The sequence below is a fragment of the Xenopus laevis genome, chromosome 9_10S, assembly GCF_017654675.1.
Source record: "Xenopus laevis strain J_2021 chromosome 9_10S, Xenopus_laevis_v10.1, whole genome shotgun sequence".
NCBI classification, from domain to species: domain Eukaryota; kingdom Metazoa; phylum Chordata; class Amphibia; order Anura; family Pipidae; genus Xenopus; species Xenopus laevis.
In genome coordinates this window covers 41,759,205-41,782,641 of record NC_054388.1, presented here as the reverse complement: position 1 = coordinate 41,782,641, position 23,437 = coordinate 41,759,205, and the positions used below count along the sequence as shown (strand labels likewise).

The 23,437-nt window shown below is 38.6% G+C and overlaps 2 protein-coding genes across 2 annotated transcripts in view; both read left to right on the top strand.

The window, feature by feature from the left end:
* The window catches only part of narf.S (nuclear prelamin A recognition factor S homeolog), a 71,916-nt gene extending 67,284 nt beyond the window's left edge, over positions 1-4,632 (top strand). The window contains exons 9-11 of the mRNA XM_018238548.2: positions 410-544; positions 1,875-2,032; positions 3,068-4,632. Coding sequence (XP_018094037.1) covers positions 410-544; positions 1,875-2,032; positions 3,068-3,309 — 535 coding nt within the window. The 3' untranslated portion in view covers positions 3,310-4,632. The remainder of the gene's footprint in view (positions 1-409; positions 545-1,874; positions 2,033-3,067) is intronic.
* A 13,563-nt stretch (positions 4,633-18,195) lies between these two features.
* wfikkn2.S (WAP, follistatin/kazal, immunoglobulin, kunitz and netrin domain containing 2 S homeolog) lies at positions 18,196-23,230 on the top strand. The gene is made up of 2 exons (XM_018237855.2): positions 18,196-18,554; positions 19,936-23,230. The coding sequence occupies exons 1-2, from the start codon at positions 18,381-18,383 to the stop codon at positions 21,439-21,441; spliced, it is 1,680 nt and encodes a 559-aa protein (XP_018093344.1). The 5' UTR covers positions 18,196-18,380; the 3' UTR covers positions 21,442-23,230.
* The last annotated feature ends 207 nt before the right edge of the window (positions 23,231-23,437 follow it).

The window sequence follows — 23,437 nt, the reverse complement described above, 5'->3', positions numbered from 1 at the left end:
AAGTAGCACATGTCACATGACTTGGGGCAGCTAGGAAATTGACAATATGTCTAGCCCCATGTCATATTTCAAAATTGAATATAAAAAAATCTGTTTGCTCTTTTGAGAAATTGATGTCAGTGCAGAAGTCTGCAGGAGCAGCACTATTAACTGATGCGTTTTGGAAAAAAAAATGTTTTTCCCTTTAAAGGCAAATTAAAATGTTTCTTTAGGAAACCATAGACTCCTAAAGAGACAAATCAAGTCTTACTCGGTTGTTGACCATTAACCGATTCTGCAGAACATGATTTAGGCAAGACAAAAGGAATTTTTTTCCATAGAAAAGATGTGTAAGAACAACTAGATGTATATAGATACATTGGTACAGATACTTCCTGCTCTTGAGTAACTGCCTTTCTTTCTCTGACAGGTTTGGGGAAACAAGCTGTGAATTTGTACGCCATGAAGGTACCAGTTCTGACGGGTATCTAACATACGTGTTCCGGCATGCAGCAAAGGAGCTGTTTGACATGGATGTGCAAGAGATCACTTACAAGGCACTAAAGTGAGGTTCCAGCTATTAACTTGTGGTTTTGACCTTTAAGTATGCAGTATTTAGGCAACAGATATTCATAGCATAGTCATGAAAAACCTTGTCAATCTGGCAACATATAAGGATGGAATTCACTTTACTCATATAGCAGCTAGTTGGAACCAAATTCACTTTGTTGTTACAGCAGATAGTAGGGACTGAATTCCCTTTGCTTGTATAGCAGCTAGTAGGAACCAAATTCTCTTTGCTGGTACAGCAGCTAGTAGGGACTGAATTTCCTTTGCTGGTACAGCAGCTAGTAGGGACTGAATTCCCTTTGCTTGTATAGCAGCTAGTAGGAACCAAATTTTCTTTGCTGGTACAGCAGCTAGTAGGGACTGAATTTCCTTTTCTGGTACGGCAGCTAGTAGGAACTGAACTCCCTTTGCTTGTATAGCAGTTAGTAGGGACTGAATTCCCTTTGCTTGTAGAGCAGCTAGTTGGGACTGAATTCCCTTTGCTTGTACAGCAGCTAGTAGGGACTGAATTCCCTTTGCTTATATAGCAGCTAGTAGGGACTGAATTCCCTTTGCTTATATAGCAGCTAGTAGGAACTGAATTCCCTTTGCTTGTATAGCAGCTAGTAGGGACTGAATTCCCTTTTCTGGTACAGCAGCTAGTAGGGACTGAATTCCCTTTGCTTGTATAGCAGCTAGTAGGGACTGAATTCCCTTTTCTGGTACAGCAGCTAGTAGGGACTGAATTCCATTTGCTGGTATAGCAGCAAGTAGGAACCAAATTCCCTTTTCTGGTACAGCAGCTAGAAGGAACTGAATTCCATTTGCTGGTATGGCAGCTAGTAGAGGCTGAATTCCATTTGCTTGTATAGCAGCTAGTAGGAACCAAATTCCCTTTGCTTATATAGCAGCTAGTAGGAACCAGATTCTATTTGCTGGTACAGCAGCTAGTAGGAACTGAATTCCCTTTGCTTGTACAGCAGCTAGTAGGAACCATGTTCTCTTTGCAGGTACAGCAGCTAGTAGGGACTGAATTCCCTTTGCTGGTACAGCAAACCGCAGCAATTAGTAGCTCCAAATTCGGGAAAGTGGGCTTTTATCACTTAATCTGTAGTCTGTGTAAGACATAAGGATCCAGCTCACTGCTTTTTGCCTTTACAGTGTGTCACATCCAGTCACGTGTCCCTTTTAAGTACATTTTTTCACTTCTGCATCTTATCCATATAAACCGACAGCACATTTATATCTTTAAAATGTTGTGTTTAACAATATACATTTAGTCTAATAGATTAATGCCCAGGCTAAGGTATTTTTAAGCACTAATGTGGGACTGCTATCATTTCTAGGAACAAAGACTTCCTGGAGGTATCCTTAGAGAAGGATGGTGAGACTGTTCTGCGTTTTGCTGCTGCGTACGGCTTCCGTAACATCCAGAATATGGTGCTTAAACTACGCAAGGGGAAATTCCATTATCACTTCGTCGAAGTGTTGGCCTGCCCAGGAGGTAATGCATGAAGGGAAACCATATGGTAGCTAGTGATAAGCGAAGCTGTCCTGTTTCGGTTCGGTGAAAAATGTGTGAAACTGCGAAAAAATTAGCGAATCTGCAAAAAAATTGCAAAACACATTGAAGTCAATGGCCATTTTTACGCGCAACTTTTTTTTATGTGAGCGACAATTTTAATCACTCCAAATGCATTAAAGTCAATGGGCGTTTTTTCATATGATGACTTTTTAGTCCAAATGCATTAGCCAATGGGCGTTTTTTCATATGATGGCTTTTTAGTCCAAATGCATTAGCCAATGGGCGTTTTTTCATATGATGGCTTTTTAGTCCAAATGCATTAGCCAATGGGCGTTTTTTCATATGATGGCTTTTTAGTCCAAATGCATTAGCCAATGGGCGTTTTTTCATATGATGGCTTTTTAGTCCAAATGCATTAGCCAATGGGCGTTTTTTCTAATGGATGTTTTTTCTTATGGCGACTTTTTTTGTCCTAGTGCATTAAAGTCAATGGGTGTTTTTTCATATGGTGACTTTTTTTTTGTCCAAATGCATTAAATTCAATGGGTGTTTTTTTTATGGCCATTTTATATTATGGTGACTTTTTTGTCCAAATGCATTAAAGTCAATGGGCTATTTTTTTTATGGGAGTTTTTTCTTATGGCGACTTTTTTGTCCAAATGCATTAAAGTCAATGGGCGTTTTTTTCTTATGGGCATTTTTTCTCTGCAAATTTTCGCGAAAAAAATTGCACATGGCAAAATGCATAATTTTACCGCCAATCTATGGCTGGTGAATAAATTCGCTAATCGCTAAAGGTAGCTCCTTCACATGTATCTAAATATAAATATATTAAGATATATGGGAAGGGAAATGTTTTCGGCATGCAGTGAATTATAACCTCATACTGTACTGAGCCAGTAGTGAAACCCTTTCCAATCCCCTGCCCAGTATAGCTTTCATAGCCCTTGTAATTTCTTTGCTAAATAATCCTAATAATTAATATGAAATTAATAATGTTTGTTTTAATGTCAGGATGCCTGAATGGGAAGGGGCAAGCACAGCCGATGGATGGAAAGGTAGAGAGGGCTCTACTGCACGAGATGGAGGAAGTGTATACACGTGTCCCAGTCCAGAACCCAGATTCCAACCCTCACATACAAGCTCTATATGAGAACTGGCTCCAGGGAGCTGAATCCCAGAAATCCAAGCAGACCCTACACACCAAAATAGCAGCCAGCACCCAGAGTGCAGCCCGCTTGGATATGAAATGGTGATGGTATCTGGGTGCTAGTGCTCGCCCCAGACTGTTACTGTTTTCTATGCAACGGTAAAGTGAATTCAGCTGTCTCCTAGTGGCCGATGGGAGACTCTTAGCCACTCCCTGTCTTCTTCAGCTGCCTTGAATTACTCCTGTGGAACTGTAGCCGGTAGCCTTGAATCACTATGGATTCCTTTCCAGCCGAGGGAAATGCATTATGAGAACCATGTTGTTGTCCTGTCTGTGTTACAATAACTGTCCTGTACGTGGTGTGGTTGGGGTCAAACCGAAAGCTGAATTTTTCCAGACCCCGGAGGGCAACTCGTCTGTTAATATCTATCGTCTGTAGATATTAAGTACATGAAATCAATTTGACAAACTATAGTCCTGGATAAGCCTGATGCGTTAAAGGTACAACAACCCTAATACACGGTTTGGACCAAAGAACTTGTTTAAAGCTTTAGCCACTTACCTGCTGTAGGTCATAGCCCAGGGTACGGCAGCCTCATATGATTTTGTTTCTGCTTGCCCATTAGAATGGGGGATCCACTCCTATTTCATTTATTGCCTGCCAGACTTTTTTTGAACAGGAGGTTAATAGTACAGAGGAAATTTACATCCCCTGGTACCACATGCAATAAAATTCTGGGTGTTAAAAAAGTGCTTTTCTGATGATTTGGTAACAATTGCTCTATATCATTTTCTGTCCAGGGTAACTGTGGGCTTCTCCATGCTGGGCTAATAGTCCTGGTTCTGAGAACCTGCTGTCTTTGCTTGGAAACTATTTTGCCCATCTTAAACCGCTTTGCACAGCCACATCAGAACATCCAGAACAGTTGCAGGTTTATGCCTGTACAAGCAACTGGTGCTGTCTCTGTAATGGCAAACCACTTTTCTTGTCTCTATGGGGTATATTTATCAAAGAGTGAAGGTGAGGTCGCTACAGTCAGCTAGAGTGAAATTCCGCCACTCTCCATTCATTTCTATGTCATGCACATGGAAATAGCTGCTTCTGATTGTGGCACTGTTCTACTCATCGTGATAAGCTGAAGCCCATGTAGTGACCTCTACCATTCCCACTGCATACCAATTGTGGGTATGAATACATGGCATTTGGATAACTCAACTAGAAGTTGTCCAGTATGCTGATATTTAAAGGTGCTCACTCTGTCACCTTTTGGGTTACGGAGCGTCTGTTTTTCTCTGGGTGCTGACATTTTTTTTTTGCTGCCAAGAGACTTGGCAAATGTCTCTTTTTTGATTTTTAAAAGCAACTGATGTTGGAACTTAAAGGGATACTGTCATTGGAAAACATGCTTTTTCAAAATGAATCAGTTAATAGTGCTGCTCCAGCAGAATTCTGCACTGAAATCCATTTTTCAAAAGAGAAAACAGATTTTGTTATATACAATTTTGAAATCTGACATGGGGCTAGGCATATTATCAATTTCCCAGCTGCCCCCAGTCATGTGACTTGTGCTCTGGTAAACTTCAATCACTCTTTACTGCTGTACTGCAAGTTAGAGTGATATCACCCCCCTCCCTTTCCCCCCAGCAGCCAAACAAAAGAACAATGGGAAATTAACCAGATAGCAGCTCCCTAACACAAGATAGCAGCTGCCTGGAAGATCTAAGAACAGCACTTAATAGTAAAAGCCAAGTGCCACGGAGACTAAAGCTCCCCATAGACGCGACGATTCTTCTTGCCGAACGACCGATTTTAGGGAAGCCCGACCAATTATCGTGTGGTTAGTGGTATTCGAACGATCGTACATCTTACGATTTTTCGGCCGACATCTGTTGGGAAATTGATCGGCCAGGTCAAAAAATCTTTGTCGGTCCCAGTGCAATCTCTCTATGTTTGCAGGGCCAAGCAGGCAGCTCCCCTTTGTTTTCCTGGTAAATTGGTCTTTTTAGTTGATGGTAAATTCGTACGATTGTTCTGAGAAGATCGTGGTCTCACGATCAGGATCTGATCTTTTAAAAATCTCAACATCTATGGCCAGCTTAATTCAGTTACATTAAGTCACATGACTGGGGCAGCTGGGAAACTGACAAAATGTCTAGCCTCATGTCAGATGTCAAAACTGAATATAAAAAAATCTGTTTGCTCCTTTGAAAAATGGATTTCAGTGGAGAATTCTGCTGGAGCAGCACTATTAACTGATGTGTTTTCGAAGAAAACATGTTTTTAAAAGTCCTTTTCAAATTAAACATGAAATCCACTAAATGCTGAGCTAATGTTTTATACAAGATTTTGGAATATTGAAAATGCAGTTCAATAGAATTATATTTATATGCAAAGTACCTCCTGCAAATAAAAAAAAAACAAACATGAAATCCAATTTCTATTTTTTATTAAAGCATTCATAGCTGTTGTAAGCTTATTTAAACATCTCAGCTGTCAATCAAATATTGCCTGCCCCTCCTCTATGCCTTAGGCATAGAGGCGGGGCAGACAATTACTTTCACTTTCCATTCAGCACTTCCTAGATGTCACTGCTCTCCACACACTCCCCTCTTCTCTACCCCGTTTAATTGTGTAGCCAGGGCATGGGGATGGACATCAGGTCCCCCATTCTGGTGCACAAACAAGATTCTGAGATGATACAAGGTTTGCCTTAATAACAGTGTCAAAAAATGGCTCCTGCCTGCTTGCTATAATTATTAGTTCCCAGACTGAAGGAAACAAGATTAAAATTATTTATATAGTGTAATTAAAGTTCATTTTGCCTGACTAATGTGATAAAATAGGATTTTGAATAATTATTTTTGGGTGACGGGTCCCCTTTAAGGCAAAGAATGAAAAAGGCTGACACTGTAATAGGCCATGGTATTAGTTTCTATTTTAAATCGAAAAATCTGTAGTATTTGATGCTTCATCGCTGCTCTTTTATCCCCAGCAAATATCATGTCAAATTGGTTTCTGAATTCATTACATCCTGCTGCATGTCCAGTGTGCTTGCCCTAGGCCTCAACCTTGTTTTTACTTGGCCATAGCAAATTGTGATGAGGATGTGGTGGATTAGCACCTACAAGCCTCCGATCAGGCTTTTTTTCTTTTTTTATTACTGATGGCCCAGAATCCCTAGCACTTGGGTATCCAATAAAAAAAACCATTGTGCCATCAATTACACAGAACCCTTAGCTTCGAGATCTTTCAGTCCGTATTGCTGCTGTATTAATACACAATATAGTGTGTGACTTTGCTACGGCGTTAAGGCTAATGCATCTCTTCAGGGGCAACGGCCCTCTTTGTGACCTCTCTGTCACAATCCCACCTTTGTTTTACCTCCACTTTTAAAGTTGTGTCTGTTTTTTTGTTGTGTCTGTGTTTTCGTTGTGTGTGTGTCCGTCTGTGTTTTGTTCCTCTGTATTAAAAGTTATCCATGAAAATGTGATCTTCCTCCGCCTCCTGTTACTTCTAGTTAGGTTCCACTGGCACTAAAACCATTTCTTTAATTGGATGAACCCTTGACATACTCCAATTATATGATTAAAGGGATACTGTAATGGGAAAAAAAAATTTTTTACAAAATGAATCAGTTAATAGTGCTGCTCCAGCAGAATTCTGCACTGAAATCCATTTCTCAAAAGAGCAAACAGATTTTTTTATATTCAATTTTGAAATCTGACATGGGGCTAGACATATTGTCAGTTTCCCAGCTGCCCCCAGTCATGTGACTTGTGCTCTGGTAAACTTCAATCACTCTTTACTGCTGTACTGCAAGTTAGAGTGATATCACCCCCCTCCCTTTTTCCCCCCAGCAGCCAAACAAAAGAGCAATGGGAAGGTAACCAGATAGCAGTTCCCTAACACAAGATAACAGCTGCCTGGTAGATCTAAGAACAACACTCAATAGTAAAAACCCATGTCCCACTGAGACACATTCAGTTACATTGAGAAGGAAAAACAGCAGCCTGCCAGAAAGTATTTCTCTCCTTTTGAGAAATGGATTTCAGTGCAGAATTCTGCTGGAGCAGCACTATTAACTGATTCATTTTGAAAAAATGTTTTTTTTCCCATGACAGTATCCCTTTAAGCACTTGTCTGTATTCTATATAGATACAACAGCATAAGTATTCCCCTGTACTTAGCACAATTCAGCAGGAAAAACCCCTAAATTTGCTCATAGCCATCTGATAGAGAGACCCCCAAATTATGGCAGCATAGGTATTCCCTTTGTACTAAGCACAATTCAACAGGAACAGCCCCTAAGTTTGCTCATAGTCTGTACAGAGAGATACCATGAAACCATGGCAACATTCCCTTCTACTAAGCACTATTCAGCAGGATAATGTGAATGGCCCTTTAAACAGAAGCTTCAAAATAACTCATTGGTCAGTATTATAACCCAATTGAACCAGTTGTACAAGTGGAACGAGCAAATGCAATATCACGGGTACAGGGAAAAAGCACATTCTCTTATTAACTTTGTGACCTCTGAACACTTTACCATGAGCAATGATTTGTCTATCCCCATCCCCTGCTGTAGGGTTGGACTTAGATGTCTCAGACCAAACCAATTGGACTTAACTTTTTTTTTTCACCTGAAGGTGTCTTTTGGAGGTTAAAAATATTTCAAAATCATTATTGACTATATTCGACTATGAATATTTTCATTTCAGCGATTACTCAGCAAGTCTAGCTGTTTTAGATTTACCTATACTGGATAGATTGAATATATTAAATGACCTCACCCACTTCTAATGAATCACAGATCTCAAAATCTTCTACCCCTTGGACTTTAGAGTGTTAATAGAAGTGAATTTGGGTATAGTAAAAAGTAAAGGAGGAGGTGACCTAAATTAGATCAGTAACAGTCACCCTGCTATAGTTCCAGGGGTACCCAGGGCACAAATAAGCACTCACCCCAAATCTCCCCCTAACTGGCCTTCAGACTGGGCCCATAGCTCATAACAAGGTTACAGATATATAGAAACATTGGGGTAACAGTCACCCTGCTATAGTTCCAGGGGTACCCAGGGCACAAATAACACTCACCCCAAATCTCACCCTAACCGGCCTTCAGGCTGGGCCCCCTTAGCTCATAACAAGGTTACAGATATATAGACACATTGGGGTAACAGTTACCCTGCTATAGTACCCAGGGCACAAATAAGCACTCACCCCAAATCTCACCCTAACTAGCCCTTAGGCTGGGCTCCTTTAGCTCATAACAAGGTTACAGATATATAGAAACATTGGGGTAACAGTCACTCTGCACTATAGTTTCACATGCATCAAATTCTCACCCAGAAATAAAAAAATAGAAAGTAATTGGAAAAAGTTTTTATTTCTGGTGAACTAAAACCAACTAAACGGAAAAAAGTGTTTGAAGGTGAACAATCCCTTTAAAGTAGGGATGCACCGAATCCAGGATTCAGTTCGGAATTCGGCCAGGATTCGGCCTTTTTCAGCAGGATTCAGATTCGCCCGAATCCTTCTGCCCGGCCGAACCGGGGAGGGAAATCGCGTGACTTTTTGTCAAAAAACAAGAAAGTAAAAAATATTTTCCCCTTCCCATCCCTAATTTGCATATGGATTCGATTCGGTATTCGCCTAATCTTTTGCAAAGGATTCGGGGGGTTCGCCCGAATCCAAAATAGTGGATTCGGTGTATTCCTACTTTAAAGCATATCTCTCTGCCTCACAGTGCCTAGAAATATTTAACATGTCAAGGAAGGTGAAAGTTAGTCTGCTGGCGGTTATTGTGAGAGTTGTGTAGCTATTATACCACAAAAGTAAATGTATTCATTCCCCTGTACTAGCACAATTCAGCAGGAACACTTGCCCAACTGTGTTCAGATTCTCTAGACACACCATTACCTTCATGTCCTGCAATCAAGGCTCTGTGCATTATTATATTGAAACACTGCATTTCTTGCTGTTACCTCAATGCAAATTAAGCCACTAGCTTGAAGGTTTCCATGTACCTGACACAGGACTTAGGTAATAGTGTGAGTTTTTACATTATAATAAATTTTAAACCACAGCACCACCTGCTGTTCATTTTTCTGACTGGACTAAATACATTTAGGGTAATATGTTTATTTTATTAGATTTTGGAGGGGGGTAGGGATACAGAAAGGAAAATAGGGTTAAAGGCTGATAAAATACATTAAATTAAAATTAATTTAGTGAGAACGGAAAAAGAAAATGGAAATAAAATGTAATTAGCAAGTAGAGAAGAGGCATCCAACGTTTTTCCGGTCAGTTCTATAGAGCAACATCACATGACTTACCTTTTTTAAAATATCTTTTTTTCTGCTGTGTACTGTTGGCCAAAATGAACAGCAGGTGGTGCTGTTGTATATATTCTTATTTATAACATTATAAAAGATCATGTTCAGGAAAGCACTCTGAACAACATTTTATTCATTTCTTACCATGATAGTACTTCTCATTTAAAGGCTGGCTCTAGTGCTACCCACGCAGCCCTGTAGGCTTCTTTAGGAATTCTATAAAGAGAAAATATATATATATATATATATATATATATATATATATATATATATATATATATATAAAACCACGTATTCAAGGAACCAGCACTCCCATAAACAACTTCAATTATTTATTGTGTTGTACCAATGTCCAACGTTTCGGCCCTTGTTAGGACCTTTCTTCTTCTCCTTGAGAAAAGGTCCTAACAAGGCCTGAAACGTTGGACATTGGTACAACACAATCAATAATTGAAGTTTTATATGGGAGTGCTGCTTCCTTGAATACGTGGTTATATATATTTTAACCGTGCACCCCGGCTATATATGCCAAAATAACGGATGCCTTGGATTGCGGATACTCACTGGACTGTGATATATATATAATATATAATTTTTATATATATATTTATATATATATTTATATATTTCTTTTTATTGTTATATTTAAAAAAGTGCAAAAATTATTTTTTAAATACGCTATTTTATTATGTTTTACAAAGAATGCTGGGGTTTTTTTTTTTTGCAGTATTTGAGCCATTTACAGTGCATTCGGGCAAGCAGGGTCAGACTGGAGCATTGGGGACCCACCGGGACTGCAACCCGCAGATGAGCATCTGGAATATGCGTAAAGAACACCGAGCTTTTTTCCCGGTGTTCCATTGGCCCAGTCCGACCCTGCGGGCAAATACTTTAAGGGGGTGGGGTGGATGCTTGTGTGTTCTTCAATCTAACATTGAAAGAAGAAGGCATTACTTGATATCTAAAACATGACTTTCCCTTTTACTTGTTACTATTAGGATCTGGATCGAGACTAATGGACACTGCAATGTATCTTTGCAAATCTGAATTTACTTTTTGGGGGAATTCACAAAAGTGTCGGGAACGAAAAAATGTCTTTTAAATGTCGTAGAAAGTGTCGTAGTAACAGCCGACAAATTCACATTTACCCGCCAATTTTCCGCCGTGTGCGACACTTTTGAAATAGTGTTGTTAAAAGTGGGCGTGTTTTTTTTCCGCGCCACTTTTCCCGACATTTTTAGGAGTTGCTTGTAAACTCATTTGTTTTGCCGAACAATTTTTCCGACACATTTGGCTCTCCAAAATGAAAATGTCGGTAAAATTGTCTTTAGAAAACACTCGGTAAAATGTCGTCTGACGAAAAGATATACGTCAAATTGTCGGAATTACGAGACATTCAGAGACGGTAACATCTGCCTTTGTCAATTTACCGTTCGTACGACATTTTACAAATTTTTCGACCGCCACTTCTGGGTTACTTATTTTACCGAAGAACAAAGATACCGGCACACAAGGCTTATTTGCAGGGAAACCTTTGATTTAATCCAGTGCGTATGTGCAACGTTTCGGGGCCACGCCCCGTTCTCAAGCATGCTTGACGTTGCACATCCACACTTTGAATTAAAGCAAGGGTTTCCCTGCAAATAAGCCTTGTGTGCCGGTATATTTGTTCTTCGGCTCAATTTGGAGGTTGCCGTATCCTCTATCACTGAGCACCAGGCTGTTATCTCCAGGAGGTTGTCGTGGGTGTGCGCTTGCTCTACCTTGTTCCAGTATTACTTATTTTACCGACACTTTTGTGAATTCCCCCCATTGAGTTGGTTCTTTGCATGGTCACCTGTAATTCGCCTGACTGAATCGTTAACAACCAAATTGTTCCTGATGTCATTCCTGGAGTCACAGCACGTTTGTCCTGTTTGCAGCAGGATGAAAAGCTGTAAGGCAAGCAAAGCATTATCCCAAAAGCTAAAAGAAGAAACTATGAAACTGGTTTACTGAAACATCAACAGTTTGTCTGATTTCTTTTTTGCCTGTGTTATATTAACTGATGGAAGCGACCCTCCCACTGGGCACTGCAAGGGAGCAAAGTAGAGCTGTGTAGAACAAATGCATTTTTGTTGCCGATGTGTTTGGTGTCCAACCGCGTGACTTTGATTATGTGTCTGGGGAACAGATTAGGCTGTTTGGTACTAACCTGGATAATCTGAAAAGGACATTATTAATAAGCATCTAACAATCGCCGCCTGCCACCGTGTTTTGTTCTAATGGCATTTTAAAAATCCAATATCTGGAACTGTTTGTCAGAAGCAAATGCAGACAGTTAATTATGCCAAATTGTCAGTGCTAAGAATAGGATTTCTATTGGACAAAACCAAATACATTAAAATAATCAACAAATACATTAAGGGGCCGATTCACTAAGGGTTGAATATCGAGGGTTAATTAACCCTCGATATTCGACTAGGAATTAAAATCCTTCGACTTCGAATATCGAAGTCGAAGGATTTAGTGCAGATAGTTCGATCGAACGATTGAAGGATAATTCCTTCGATCTAACGATAAAATCCTTCGAATCGAACGATTCGAAGGATTTTAATCCGACGATCGAAGGAAAATCCTTCGATCAAAAAAAGTTAGCCAAGCCTATGGGGACCTTCCCCATAGGCTAACATTGACTTCGGTAGCTTTTAGATGGCGAACTAGGGGGTCAAAGTTTTTTTTAAAGAGACAGTACTTCGACTATCGAATGGTCGAACGATTTTTACTACGAATCCTTCGATTCGAAGTCGTAGTCGAAGGTCGAAGTAGCCCATTTGATGGTCGAAATTCGACGTTTTTTACCTTCGAATCCTTCACTCAAAGTTAGTGAATCGGCCCCTAAAAGTTTCCATCATTGTAGGGGAACCAATTTCTTTTACACACACATGTGCTACGGCTGTAACCTACAGGAAACGAGCAAGTGCAGGCAGATGTTAGCCACAATTTGCACATTCATTTGGATGTTCCTTCAGTCTGGCCAAAATGGGGAGATTAAACTTGGCATAAATATCAGGAAGGAATATAAGGTAAATGTCGGTTTATATTTTAGTATTGGTCTTACTTTTCAAGGTTAAGTGGATGATCTGTTTTTAGTTTGCAGTTAGTGCCTCACAAATAGTTTCCTGCACTAACAACCAAAAATAATGGCACCAGTTCTGCCAGAAAATTGTTGGAATAAGAAGGCTACAGTATTCAAATATATATTTCTTTCATTTGCAGTGGAACAACACAAAAAGTTGGCCAAAATGACTTGATAATATCACACGGAAATCCAGAAATGGACTGGACCAAATGAGTGTCACCTTTTAGAGGTTAGTCTAAAATAAACTTCTGCTATATGACTTTGGGTTTCTACAGTTCCTTGTTTTAGTGTTTAGATCACAGAACTTTTTTTTCCCACTCGGAATGTAACATAGCCTTTGGGGCAGATTAACTAAAGACGAAGTGGCTAGCGACTTTTTGCCGTCGTTGCCACCTGCATCACCAATTCACTAACAGGCTCAGGCGCCAATTGTCTAGTGAACGGGACCGTCGCTAGGGGTCATTTGCACTATATCAGCAGGCGACTTTTCGCTCTGACGAACGGACGGTACTCCGCAAATTCACCAAAATGCAGATTTTACTGAACGTTAGCTCTTTCGCCAGAGTTGCCTTCGCCACGTCAGACCAGGCAAAGTGCTGTGAAACAGCTAGATCTTCCTCAATCTGCTGTCACTTACATTATATTCTATATGCTGAAAATGCATTAAAGTTCGAAAAACTCTGGCGACTTTTACTTTTTTGGGTATGCCGTTTTCTCCATGCATTTTATAACATATGGAACATTAATTTTACAGTGGGCTCATGAGTAGGGCATTTTATTAACGCTCTTGCCTTTATTAATGTTCCCTGGACATGTGTAATATAAACCAGTAACTTAAACCATTTGCAGCAACATTAATAATAGATGTCCATACAACTTTAAATTTCCCACCCTATGCAAATTGACCTAAGCGCAAGATCACTAACGAAGTTTTGTTAGGCACAAATGAAAGATATTGCATCTTCGCTATTAAACGCTCGCACAGCCGAAGTAACGCTATTGAAAAGTCGACAGCGTTTGATGCGCGGGACAAAACTTTACACGACAGTTAATTAGAGTATTAGTAGCGTACAGTATTTGCACCTGGCTAAGTGGTGCGATGGGTGCGAAGCTGACGCTGGCGAAAATTCGTCCGTTTGTGAATCTGCCCCTTAAAGTTCTTAAAGAAATGATATTGACAACATAGGCTGAATACTTTGGAGCACCCTTGGAAATAACTACAATCAAGCACTTCCTATAGTCTTGAGTGAGCTTTCTACAACTCTCTATTGACATATTGGACCATTCTTCTTCATCTGTTCCACTTGTCCGTGACAAGAAGGATTGCTTCTCCTAAACACAGGTTTCAGATCTACAATTGTTCATTGGGATTAAGATATGGCTACTTCATAACAGACAAGTGTCTTTTACCATTCTTGGGTGCTTTAAATGTACCTTGGGTAACTGTCCTGTTAGATCATCCAGTGATTTTTGATGGAGACCCAGTTTTCTGACACTGGGTTTAGCACTGCGCTTAAAAATGTCCTGGAGATTTCATGATGCTATTCAGGAGACTCAAGGCACCCAGTTTCAGGGGCATTAAAGCAACCTTACAACATCAGTGAACATCATCGATGTTAAATTGTAGGGATGGGGTTCTTTTCTATGAATGTTTTTTTTATGGTTTACAAAAAGGTTTTGTGTTTCACCAAAGAAACCTCTACTTTCATCTTATCTATCTACAGGACATTTTCAGTGAAGGGTTTTGACTTGTTCATATGTGTTTTGTCAAGCTCTAGTCAGGATTTTATATGTTTTTCATCAATGGAGTATTCCTGGGTCTGCTACCATAGAATGCAGTGTCCTTTCATTGAGTTGTAACTGTCATACCTTGTGCTTGAAGGTAGCATTGGGGGTGGCGCAGTGATGTTGGGATGAGCATGATGACATCAGAGATGAGCATAATGATGGTGGAGTTATGAAGCCTGTTTGGGGATATTGCATCACTTAAGCTGGTCATAGACTCAAAGATATAGTCGTATGATTCAATGTTAAGTAAGATTTTCGGACTTAGTGTGAATTGTCCTGACATTTTTCGTACCATGGTGATTGATAGTTTAATCAATCGGACAGGTGAAAAGATTTCTGTCGGTTATCAATAATTTCTCTGTATTACCTAATTCCCATATCAATGGGTGACTTTCATTGCTACTTGTCGGACATAACTTTCGTACCATTGCTGTCACAGGCAGAACATTGTCTGGTTTGTTTGAATTTGTCGGATACAAAGGTAAAATCCAGCTTTTCCAAGTATTCTCCAGTATTCTTTATAATATTTAAAACCAGACAGAAAATCTTGAACAACTGAGATATCCAGTTCAAAGTGGCAACCCTATCTCTATCTATAGTCTGCCTGATGAGTAAGCCCAATTCATTAATTACAGACATGGGATCTATTATACAAAATCGGCTATCCAGAAATCTAACAAAAATCTAGGGGGCGTGGTGGAAGCACTCTTAAGGCTAATACAAAATATATTTAAGTATAATGGAAGTGCTACTTACAATGCACTTCCCTGGGCCCCTATCTCATAAGTAATTCAATATAAATGCAAATGCATATGTTTACAAAACAGGGGTTTTTAGTTACAAAGTTATGATCATAAAGTTGAAAAGCCACCATACCACGTCAAGGTAAACCCCATATGGCAGTCCCTAACTTACTTAACTCAGGTCACAATATAAAAAGATACTTCTCTGCATAATAGCATTACCTGTACACAATGTGTGTTGTGCATTGGTTTCAATCTGAAAGCTAAATCCTCCCCCGCCAGCAAGGGCTTTTAAGAGAGAGCGATTGCTCAAACCAACGCCCATATTTAAAAGCATAGGACCACCATTAGTATAAAGGGGTGGGTATGGGGTGCTATTAAAAAACCACACTGAGCTGAGCCACAGCTTCAGGCGAACATACAAAAATCTAGGGGGGTGGTGGAAGCACTCTTAAGGTTAATACAAATATATTTAAGTATAATGGAAGTACACATTGTGTACAGGTAATGCTATTATGCAGAGAAGTATCTTTTTATATTGTGACCTGAGTTAAGTAAGTTAGGGACCGCCATATGGGGTTTACCTTGATGTGGTATGGTGGCTTTTCAACTTTATGATCATAACTTTGTAACTAAAAACCCCTGTTTTGTAAACATATGCACTTGCATTTATATTGAATTACTTATGAGACAGGGGCCCAGGGAAGTGCATTGTAAGTAGCACTTCCATTATACTTAAATATATTTTGTATTAGCCTTAAGAGTGCTTCCACCACCCCCCCTAGATTTTTATCCAGAAATCTATCATACAGCAATGCTAGTTAGAAAATCCATTTCTTGTTTTTGATTGATTTGCTTTTTTTCTTTCTGAATTAATAAGAAAACAACTTGATAATAACTAAGCCATGTTGAGGGGAGTATCTTTTATGTTTTCTATTTATTGGCCAGATTATTGGGGCTGAAATCCAAACAAAAAGTTGAAAGCTGAACAGGCTTTTGAAAAACCGTACTGTTCGGGTCAAAACAGGTGGCAACCCTAGTCGGCATGAATCTGTCTTGTAGTTGGAAAAAGTTGGAACAATCTTTCCTTGCAATCCATGTCTGGGAGATTGACTACAGAGCCATGGGCTTTAAACTTCTTGATAACATATGGAACATTTAGGTCTCTGGAGATGGACTTGAAACCTTGAGCTTGCCCACATTTTCGTACAATTTTTTTTCTTGGCTCCTCAGACAGTTCTCGTCTTTATTTCTTTTCTTCAAGATCCTTATGGTGCACCCAGGCAATTTAAGCTGTATTTGTACAGTCCATTTTAGGATTTCAGCGTGGAAGACGATGGTTCCTTGCTCCACCTCAATTGTAAGAAATGCATATGTAAATATTGTTGAAATATTTTCTCAACAATTTTCTGGAAAAAAAATCTGCTGTATTATTTAAACAAAAGAAGAATTTGGCCAGAACTGTCAAAGTCAAAAGCCATTGAAAAGTATGTGACTCCATTGAAACACTTTTATGTCAGGAAACTGTTAATAAATGTGATAAAATCCAAACTTGTGAGAACCGAGAACCCTTTAAGATTTCCCATCTTAAATTTTGATAAATCAGTCTCCATAACAAAGTTAGTTTAAGGGGCAGATTTATCAAGGGTCGAAGTGAATTCGAGGGAATTTTCAAATAGGATTCTACGACTTCGAATTTACTTCGATTCAAAGTTAAATCGTTTGAATATTCGACCATTCGATAATTGAAGTACTATCTCTTTAAAAAAACCTCGACTTCAATACTTCGCCAACTTAAACCTGCCGAAGTGCTATGTTAGCCTATGGGGACCTTCCAGAGCAATTTTCTACGTTTTTTGTATTTGAAGGAAAATCGTACGATCGTACGATAAAATCGTTCAAATCGTGCGATTCAAAGTACAATCAGAGTACGATCATACGATCGTACTACGATCATACGATGTATAAAATCCTCCGACTTCGAATTCGAATGTCGGAGGATTCTATTAGATGGTCAAATTTCTAAGTTATTTCTACGTTGAAATTCGACCCTTGATATATCTGCCCCTATGTGTATATATGTTTCTATATCGCTTGTCGTCCTGCCACTAAATGCCCTTAAAGGAGATTTCTTAGCCCAAAATAATAGCATTGTTTATATGTTACATTAATAATTAAATTAATATTATTAGCCTCAAAACTTAACCTTTGTTCAACTCAACTTGTCTGTTTATCCATGCCAAAATCATTGAACTACCATTGTAACATTTTTGATTCTTTAATGTATATCCGGCAACAGCTCCCAAGCTTTGAAAGCTAAGAAAATAGTATTGCAATGTTAATATTTGTCTAATCAGCCTCTCCTTTAAAGTGCTGCCACTTATGGCAGTGGAAGAAATAATCCTGGATGCACACGACGTTTCTTTAACCATTTAGCCATGAGTGGCGAGTGATCTCTGCTTTCAGTTTTACAGATGATCTCAGATAAGGAAATGATGTATGGAACTACAGTTGGTTCCAATACTCGAATCATATGGTTTCCATCCCAGGAGCATGCCAGAAATCCACAACAAAGCACAATAGGCTTCTGTTACATAAGAAAGCACAGGAATGTATTAATCTTTGGATTTCCTTTTTTTTTTTTTTTTTTTAAAAATAAAGCTTTGTTGTTTATGAAATTATGTTAAAATTTTATATTTATTTTTAAATTCTTATTTAACAAAGAACTGCATATATTCGTTACAAAAAACATGACCTGAATATTTTAAAAAATATTTCTCCGTTTTTTTTGTTTTACATATTTTTTTCCTAATGCAGTCATCCGTAAACAATTGTAACACGTGACTAATGTAAGACTGTTCCGTTGCGGCATCGGTACACACTGAACCCATTAACATATTTGCAACACTTTTTTTTTTTTTTTTGGAAAGTCAAAGACTAAAACCCAGCACAAAAAAAGTGTTTGTCAAAGAAATCAAGATTTAATGATTTGATTAATGAAGTGATGGAATAATTTGTTCAGCCTGCACAGCACTTCATTTAATGGGATCTTTTTTTTTTTTCTTTCTTTAATAAGTCGAGTAAATCCAGTGCAGTTTTGACCAGACTGGGGAGTTCACTAAGGCTGCTGACGGTTTCAGGAGCAAGTAGTGTTGATACAACTGGAAGTACAGGAGGATAACCCTAGAAATGTGGTGGATATTTTACAATGCTTGGATGTGGGTCCTGCTCACCATTCCATTCCAAAGTGAGGCCATGCCTCCAATGAGATATTCTCATGCAGGAATCTGTCCTAATGATATGAACCCAAATCTTTGGGTAGATGCGCAGAGCACTTGCAGGAGAGAATGCGAAGATGACCAGGTAAGAGTAAATTCATAATAAATCTCTGCAGAACCCTAGAGAATCTAGCACTTATTTTTTTTTTCTTTAAAATCTACAGATACCATGATAAACATGGGAAGCCTGGCTAATGCCAAACCTTGTAAAACTTTAGAAACAGTTTTACTGTTCTCTCTTATTATATTGAATAATATAATTATGTTTGATAACAGACTTACATTTAAGAAAAAATTTACATCTGTAAAACAAATTGTTTGTAATATAACTGAGATATTGAGATATTTATTAAAAATGGTATAATCTTAGAGACAGTTTAACTATTTCCTCTTGTTATTGTATTGTTTATTTTTCTAATTAAAGTTTGAAAAATAAAATGCATTTAATATTATAATAAGGTTCAAAGTGAAAAAATCGAAATTTACAAAGAAAAATATCTAGCAAATAACGGCTCAATAAATGTCTGAATAATTCTGATTTTTTAATATCATTTTATATAATAAATATGTTTGAATTATGGTTTAAATTATAGACTACAATTTTTAAGCAACATATAACTAACTGATCTGTCGATATATTTTGTAAAATATTTTATAATTTGAGAGAGAGGTTTCTTTTTAACGTATATATAATATTAAGATGACCTTGTATATTTTTCCTGGGGCTGAAAAACAAATCACTTTTGTATTGCATATCCAACCTGTAGAATTTCAAACATATAAACTATACTTTATGTCTGCAATGGGGAATAGAAGCATATAGAAAGTTGCCTTTGCTGATGGTGTATATTGCAATTGCAAGTTTAGAATTTCTATAAATTTTTTTATTGTTTTTATTATTCTGTCTCCCCCCAAATGAACAGAACAATATGAAGGTGGCTGTACACAAGAATGAACTCTTGTCTGTTCTGTTGGACCATGGGCTGATAAAACTATAATAAACATTTTGTTGTGATGGTTTATGCTTCATGATGGTTTATGCTCCCTACTTGACCGCAGGGAAATATCAAACCTGCCCAATCGATATCTGGCCGATAACTGGCGGCCCATCGGAAGGCCCCAAACACAGGTAGATACGTTTAAATCTGCCCATGTATGGCCATTTTAAGTTGGATTCCGATGGGAAGAGCTGCCTGTTCAGTCCAACAGCCAAATGGCAGCAGTACGAAAAATATATTCTAGAAATATATAGTCAAGAAATAGCATTATTATTTAGTCTTTCAAAAAATTGTCTTCAGAACAGGAAATTGGATCTAGAAACAAAATGGTGCATGATTTAAGGTTAAGATGGATTTGTTTGGCTAATGAGTTCTTGCTGCTAATTCAGTGATAAAATCTTATATTTTAATGATAATATTTCTCTTTCCTGGGGGTCACTGAGTAAATGCTTTATTTTTACTTGTCAGGAATGTGAAACGTATGAAAAATGCTGCCCAAATGTCTGTGGGTCTAAGAGCTGCGTGGCGGCACGGTACTTGGATGTCAAAGGAAAGAGCGGCCCGGTAGGAATGCCGAAGGAGGCCACGTGTGATCTCTTCATGTGTACACAGCAAGGCTCTGAGTGTGACATTTGGGATGGACAGCCAATCTGTAAATGCAAAGACAGGTGCGAGAAAGAGCCAAGTTTTACCTGTGCATCTGATGGCCTTACGTACTACAATAGGTGCTTCATGGATGCAGAGGCTTGCACCAAGGGAATCACGCTGACTGTAGTCACCTGCAAGTACCATCTGTCTTGGCCTAATACTAGCCCAGCTCCTTTCCAAACAACTTCAAATCCAACCATAGCGTCTGTGGAAACTTCTTTTAAAAATGGCATCCCTCCTACCTTGGTGAACAACCCTGTTGAGAAAGTGGTCGATGTAGGGGATACAGTGAGCTTTCATTGTGACGTCACAGGCAAGCCTATGCCAGAGATCACCTGGGAGAAAGATGTTGATGGAAAGGAAAATGTTATTATGCGCCCTAACCATGTTGTGGCAAATATAGTGGTGACCAACATTGCCCAACTGGTGATATATAACACACAACTGCAAGATGCTGGCATATATACATGTACTGCCAGGAATACAGGAGGGGTAATCAAGGTTAACTTTCCCTTATCTGTGATGGAGCCACCAGCCAAAGAAAAGTCCACCAACAAGACATTTTTTCCAACAGACGAGTGCCTAAAACCTCCAGACAGTGATGATTGTGGGGAAGAACAAACTCAGTGGTATTTTGATGCCAAGAAAAACAATTGCTTTATATTTATATATGGCAACTGTAACAGCAATTTGAACCATTTTGACACATATGAATCGTGCATGTTGACCTGCATGAATGGGCCCGTCAACGTCTGTAATTTTCCAGCTCTTCAAGGTCCGTGTAAAGCATACAAGCCAAGATGGGCCTACAACAAACAGTTAAAACAGTGCCAGTCCTTTATTTACGGCGGATGTGGAGGGAATGACAACAACTTTGAAACAAAAGAGATCTGCGAAGACATGTGCCCTTTCCCTAAAAACCAAAAGTGCAAGATCTGCAAACCCCGACAAAAGCTGGTGACAAGCTTCTGTAAAAGTGATTTTACCATCCTCGGCCGCATAACAGAACTGACTGAGGAATTTGATTCTGGACATGCTCTTGTCTCCGTTGAAGAAGTTCTGAAAGATGAGAAAATGGGACTCAAATTTCTGGGCAAAGAAGCCCTTGAAATCACTTTGATTAACATGGACTGGAGCTGCCCATGTCCCAATGTGACTCTGGTTAACAGCCAGTTGATCATTATGGGTGATGTGCACAATGGAATGGCTATGTTACAGCCTCACAGTTTTGTTGGTATGTCAAGTGCCCGACGCATAAGAAAGCTGCGTGAAGTCATTCACAACAAAACTTGTGACCTTCTCAAGGAGATTTTAGGACAACCTTAACAGCTGTTAGCACAGCGTGTTAGACCAGTTACATACCTAAACCTGATGATGTAAATTGTATTGTTCATACCATACCAAGATTCTTGTGTGTAGACATCAAATATTTAGTTCTGCAAACTGTGTCATATCTTTGAATGTAGGCCTTCAACACTCATTGTCCAAGACCTGCAGCAATCAAACAACACTAATAGGCTGGAGTACTTATATATTTATATTCCATCCTATTATTGCACCTCTCCCTTTGCCCAGAGTCATGGAGGAACTTGAGGCACAGGCACTAGGATATAGTAAGAGGACCGGAAGCCCAAATACAATGACGACCATTAAGTTGTGGTGTCAGTAGAGAGATTTCTGAACAAAAATGTATCTCTTTCAGGCAGTTCAACAGTTTAACTTGTTGCAGTCAGTAGTAGACAGGGAGAAACTGGCCAGGGGTACAATTGCAGGAAATTTTGTGTTTTGATGCAATGCAGGCCCAAAATATAATTAATTTCATACTCTCTCAACCATTGCACTAGACTCTAGTGAAATGATTTATGGCATTCCTCTAGATGAATTAGTACAATTTGTGTATCAATCAATTGCCCCAAAGCATCTGATGATAATTCCAGTTATTACACCTTGGTTTCAGTGCTGAGAGCTATGGCTCATGGTGGTTATTTCTAAATTTTAAACCAAGAGAGGGTACAATAACTTGTGTTTTTTCTAGCTGCTGCACATGCTCATGCTCATGAGTCGCTGACAGCTTTCACCTGCTCTTATTGGCCGATTCCAGTAGGATGTAGAAAAAAAAAAATAAGTTAGGTTGAACAATCTCAAAAGCTATAAATAAAAGTTCAGTGACAGTTCCTCTTTAATGAATGCAATCATCTAATTAGATGCCCACATAATCTCTGCCATTAGGTTCATCATCAGGTTGCTGTTAATATTGGTTGCACCTTGTAGGCAAGAATTAAAAAATGACCTGGATATGGATTATGTTTTACAGATTGAAAACGTTTAGTGGGAAGTGACATGTCATTGTTCTGCTTGTCTGTAGACTCTGTATTGATTATATTTATCTCTCTGTTTCTCTTATGGTTTCTCTTATGCATCATCTACCTATCCACCTCTCTCTCTCCTTCTTTCTTGTCTTTGTTTTGTTTGTCTGATTTTAACTATCATTCTATCTGTATTAATTCATTTACGGTATTATCTATCAGTCTGTTTATCATCTGTCTGTCTTCTTGCATTCTGGAAAATCGATTGATACCAACATGTTGATATACTTGTGTACTATTTATTGAAATAACTAATCTATTGACATACTATGTGTATGTGTTTGTGTCTATATATTTCTATATTTTCTATTTAGGATTCGGTAAAAAATATATATAATCTTACTATTAAATGTTCTGAGCAAAGGTAGTAGGCTAATGAGGAGGTTTATAATGGGGGTTTATTAAGTTTTGATGACTATATCACCCTATCGGTAACCAGTAGAGATATGAATTATGGGTGCCACTGTGTGCGATACAATATCATTCTCCAAGTTCTACCTTAATGCTTTCTTTGCGCCCATTCAGACGACCTCTCCTGGCCTCCAGTTCACCACTCTACTAACCAGCTCACTTACACTTTTTAATAGCTGTTGAAATTACATATTTTTGTTTTTAATTCCATTTGCTGATAGTGTTTTGACTTGTTTGACATTCAATAGCCTAAACTTTTTTACTAAAGTTATCTGTGTTACATTGTTTATTTACACAATCAGCTTGAAAAGATAATAAAATCTTGATTTTAAAAATTATTTTGAAAGAGTGTTATTATTGTAGACACATATATAGCTACAGTATATGGAATTTAATGATTATTGCATTCAGAACAGAATATCACTGTACTTTGACTTTCTGCTATGTTTGCTGCCAGGTGTCACCACCTGACAACAAAATGTAGTACATGGGGTTATCATTTGTATGTTACCACTTTATGGCAACACATATGTGCAATACAGAAG

Coding starts and splice junctions, on each gene's coding strand:
- wfikkn2.S (XM_018237855.2), top strand. CDS start 18,381: ATGTGGTGGATATTTTACAATGCTTGGATGTGGGTCCTGCTCACCATT. Junction 18,555..19,935: donor GAGAATGCGAAGATGACCAG/GTAAGAGTAAAT, acceptor TTTACTTGTCAG/GAATGTGAAACGTATGAAAA.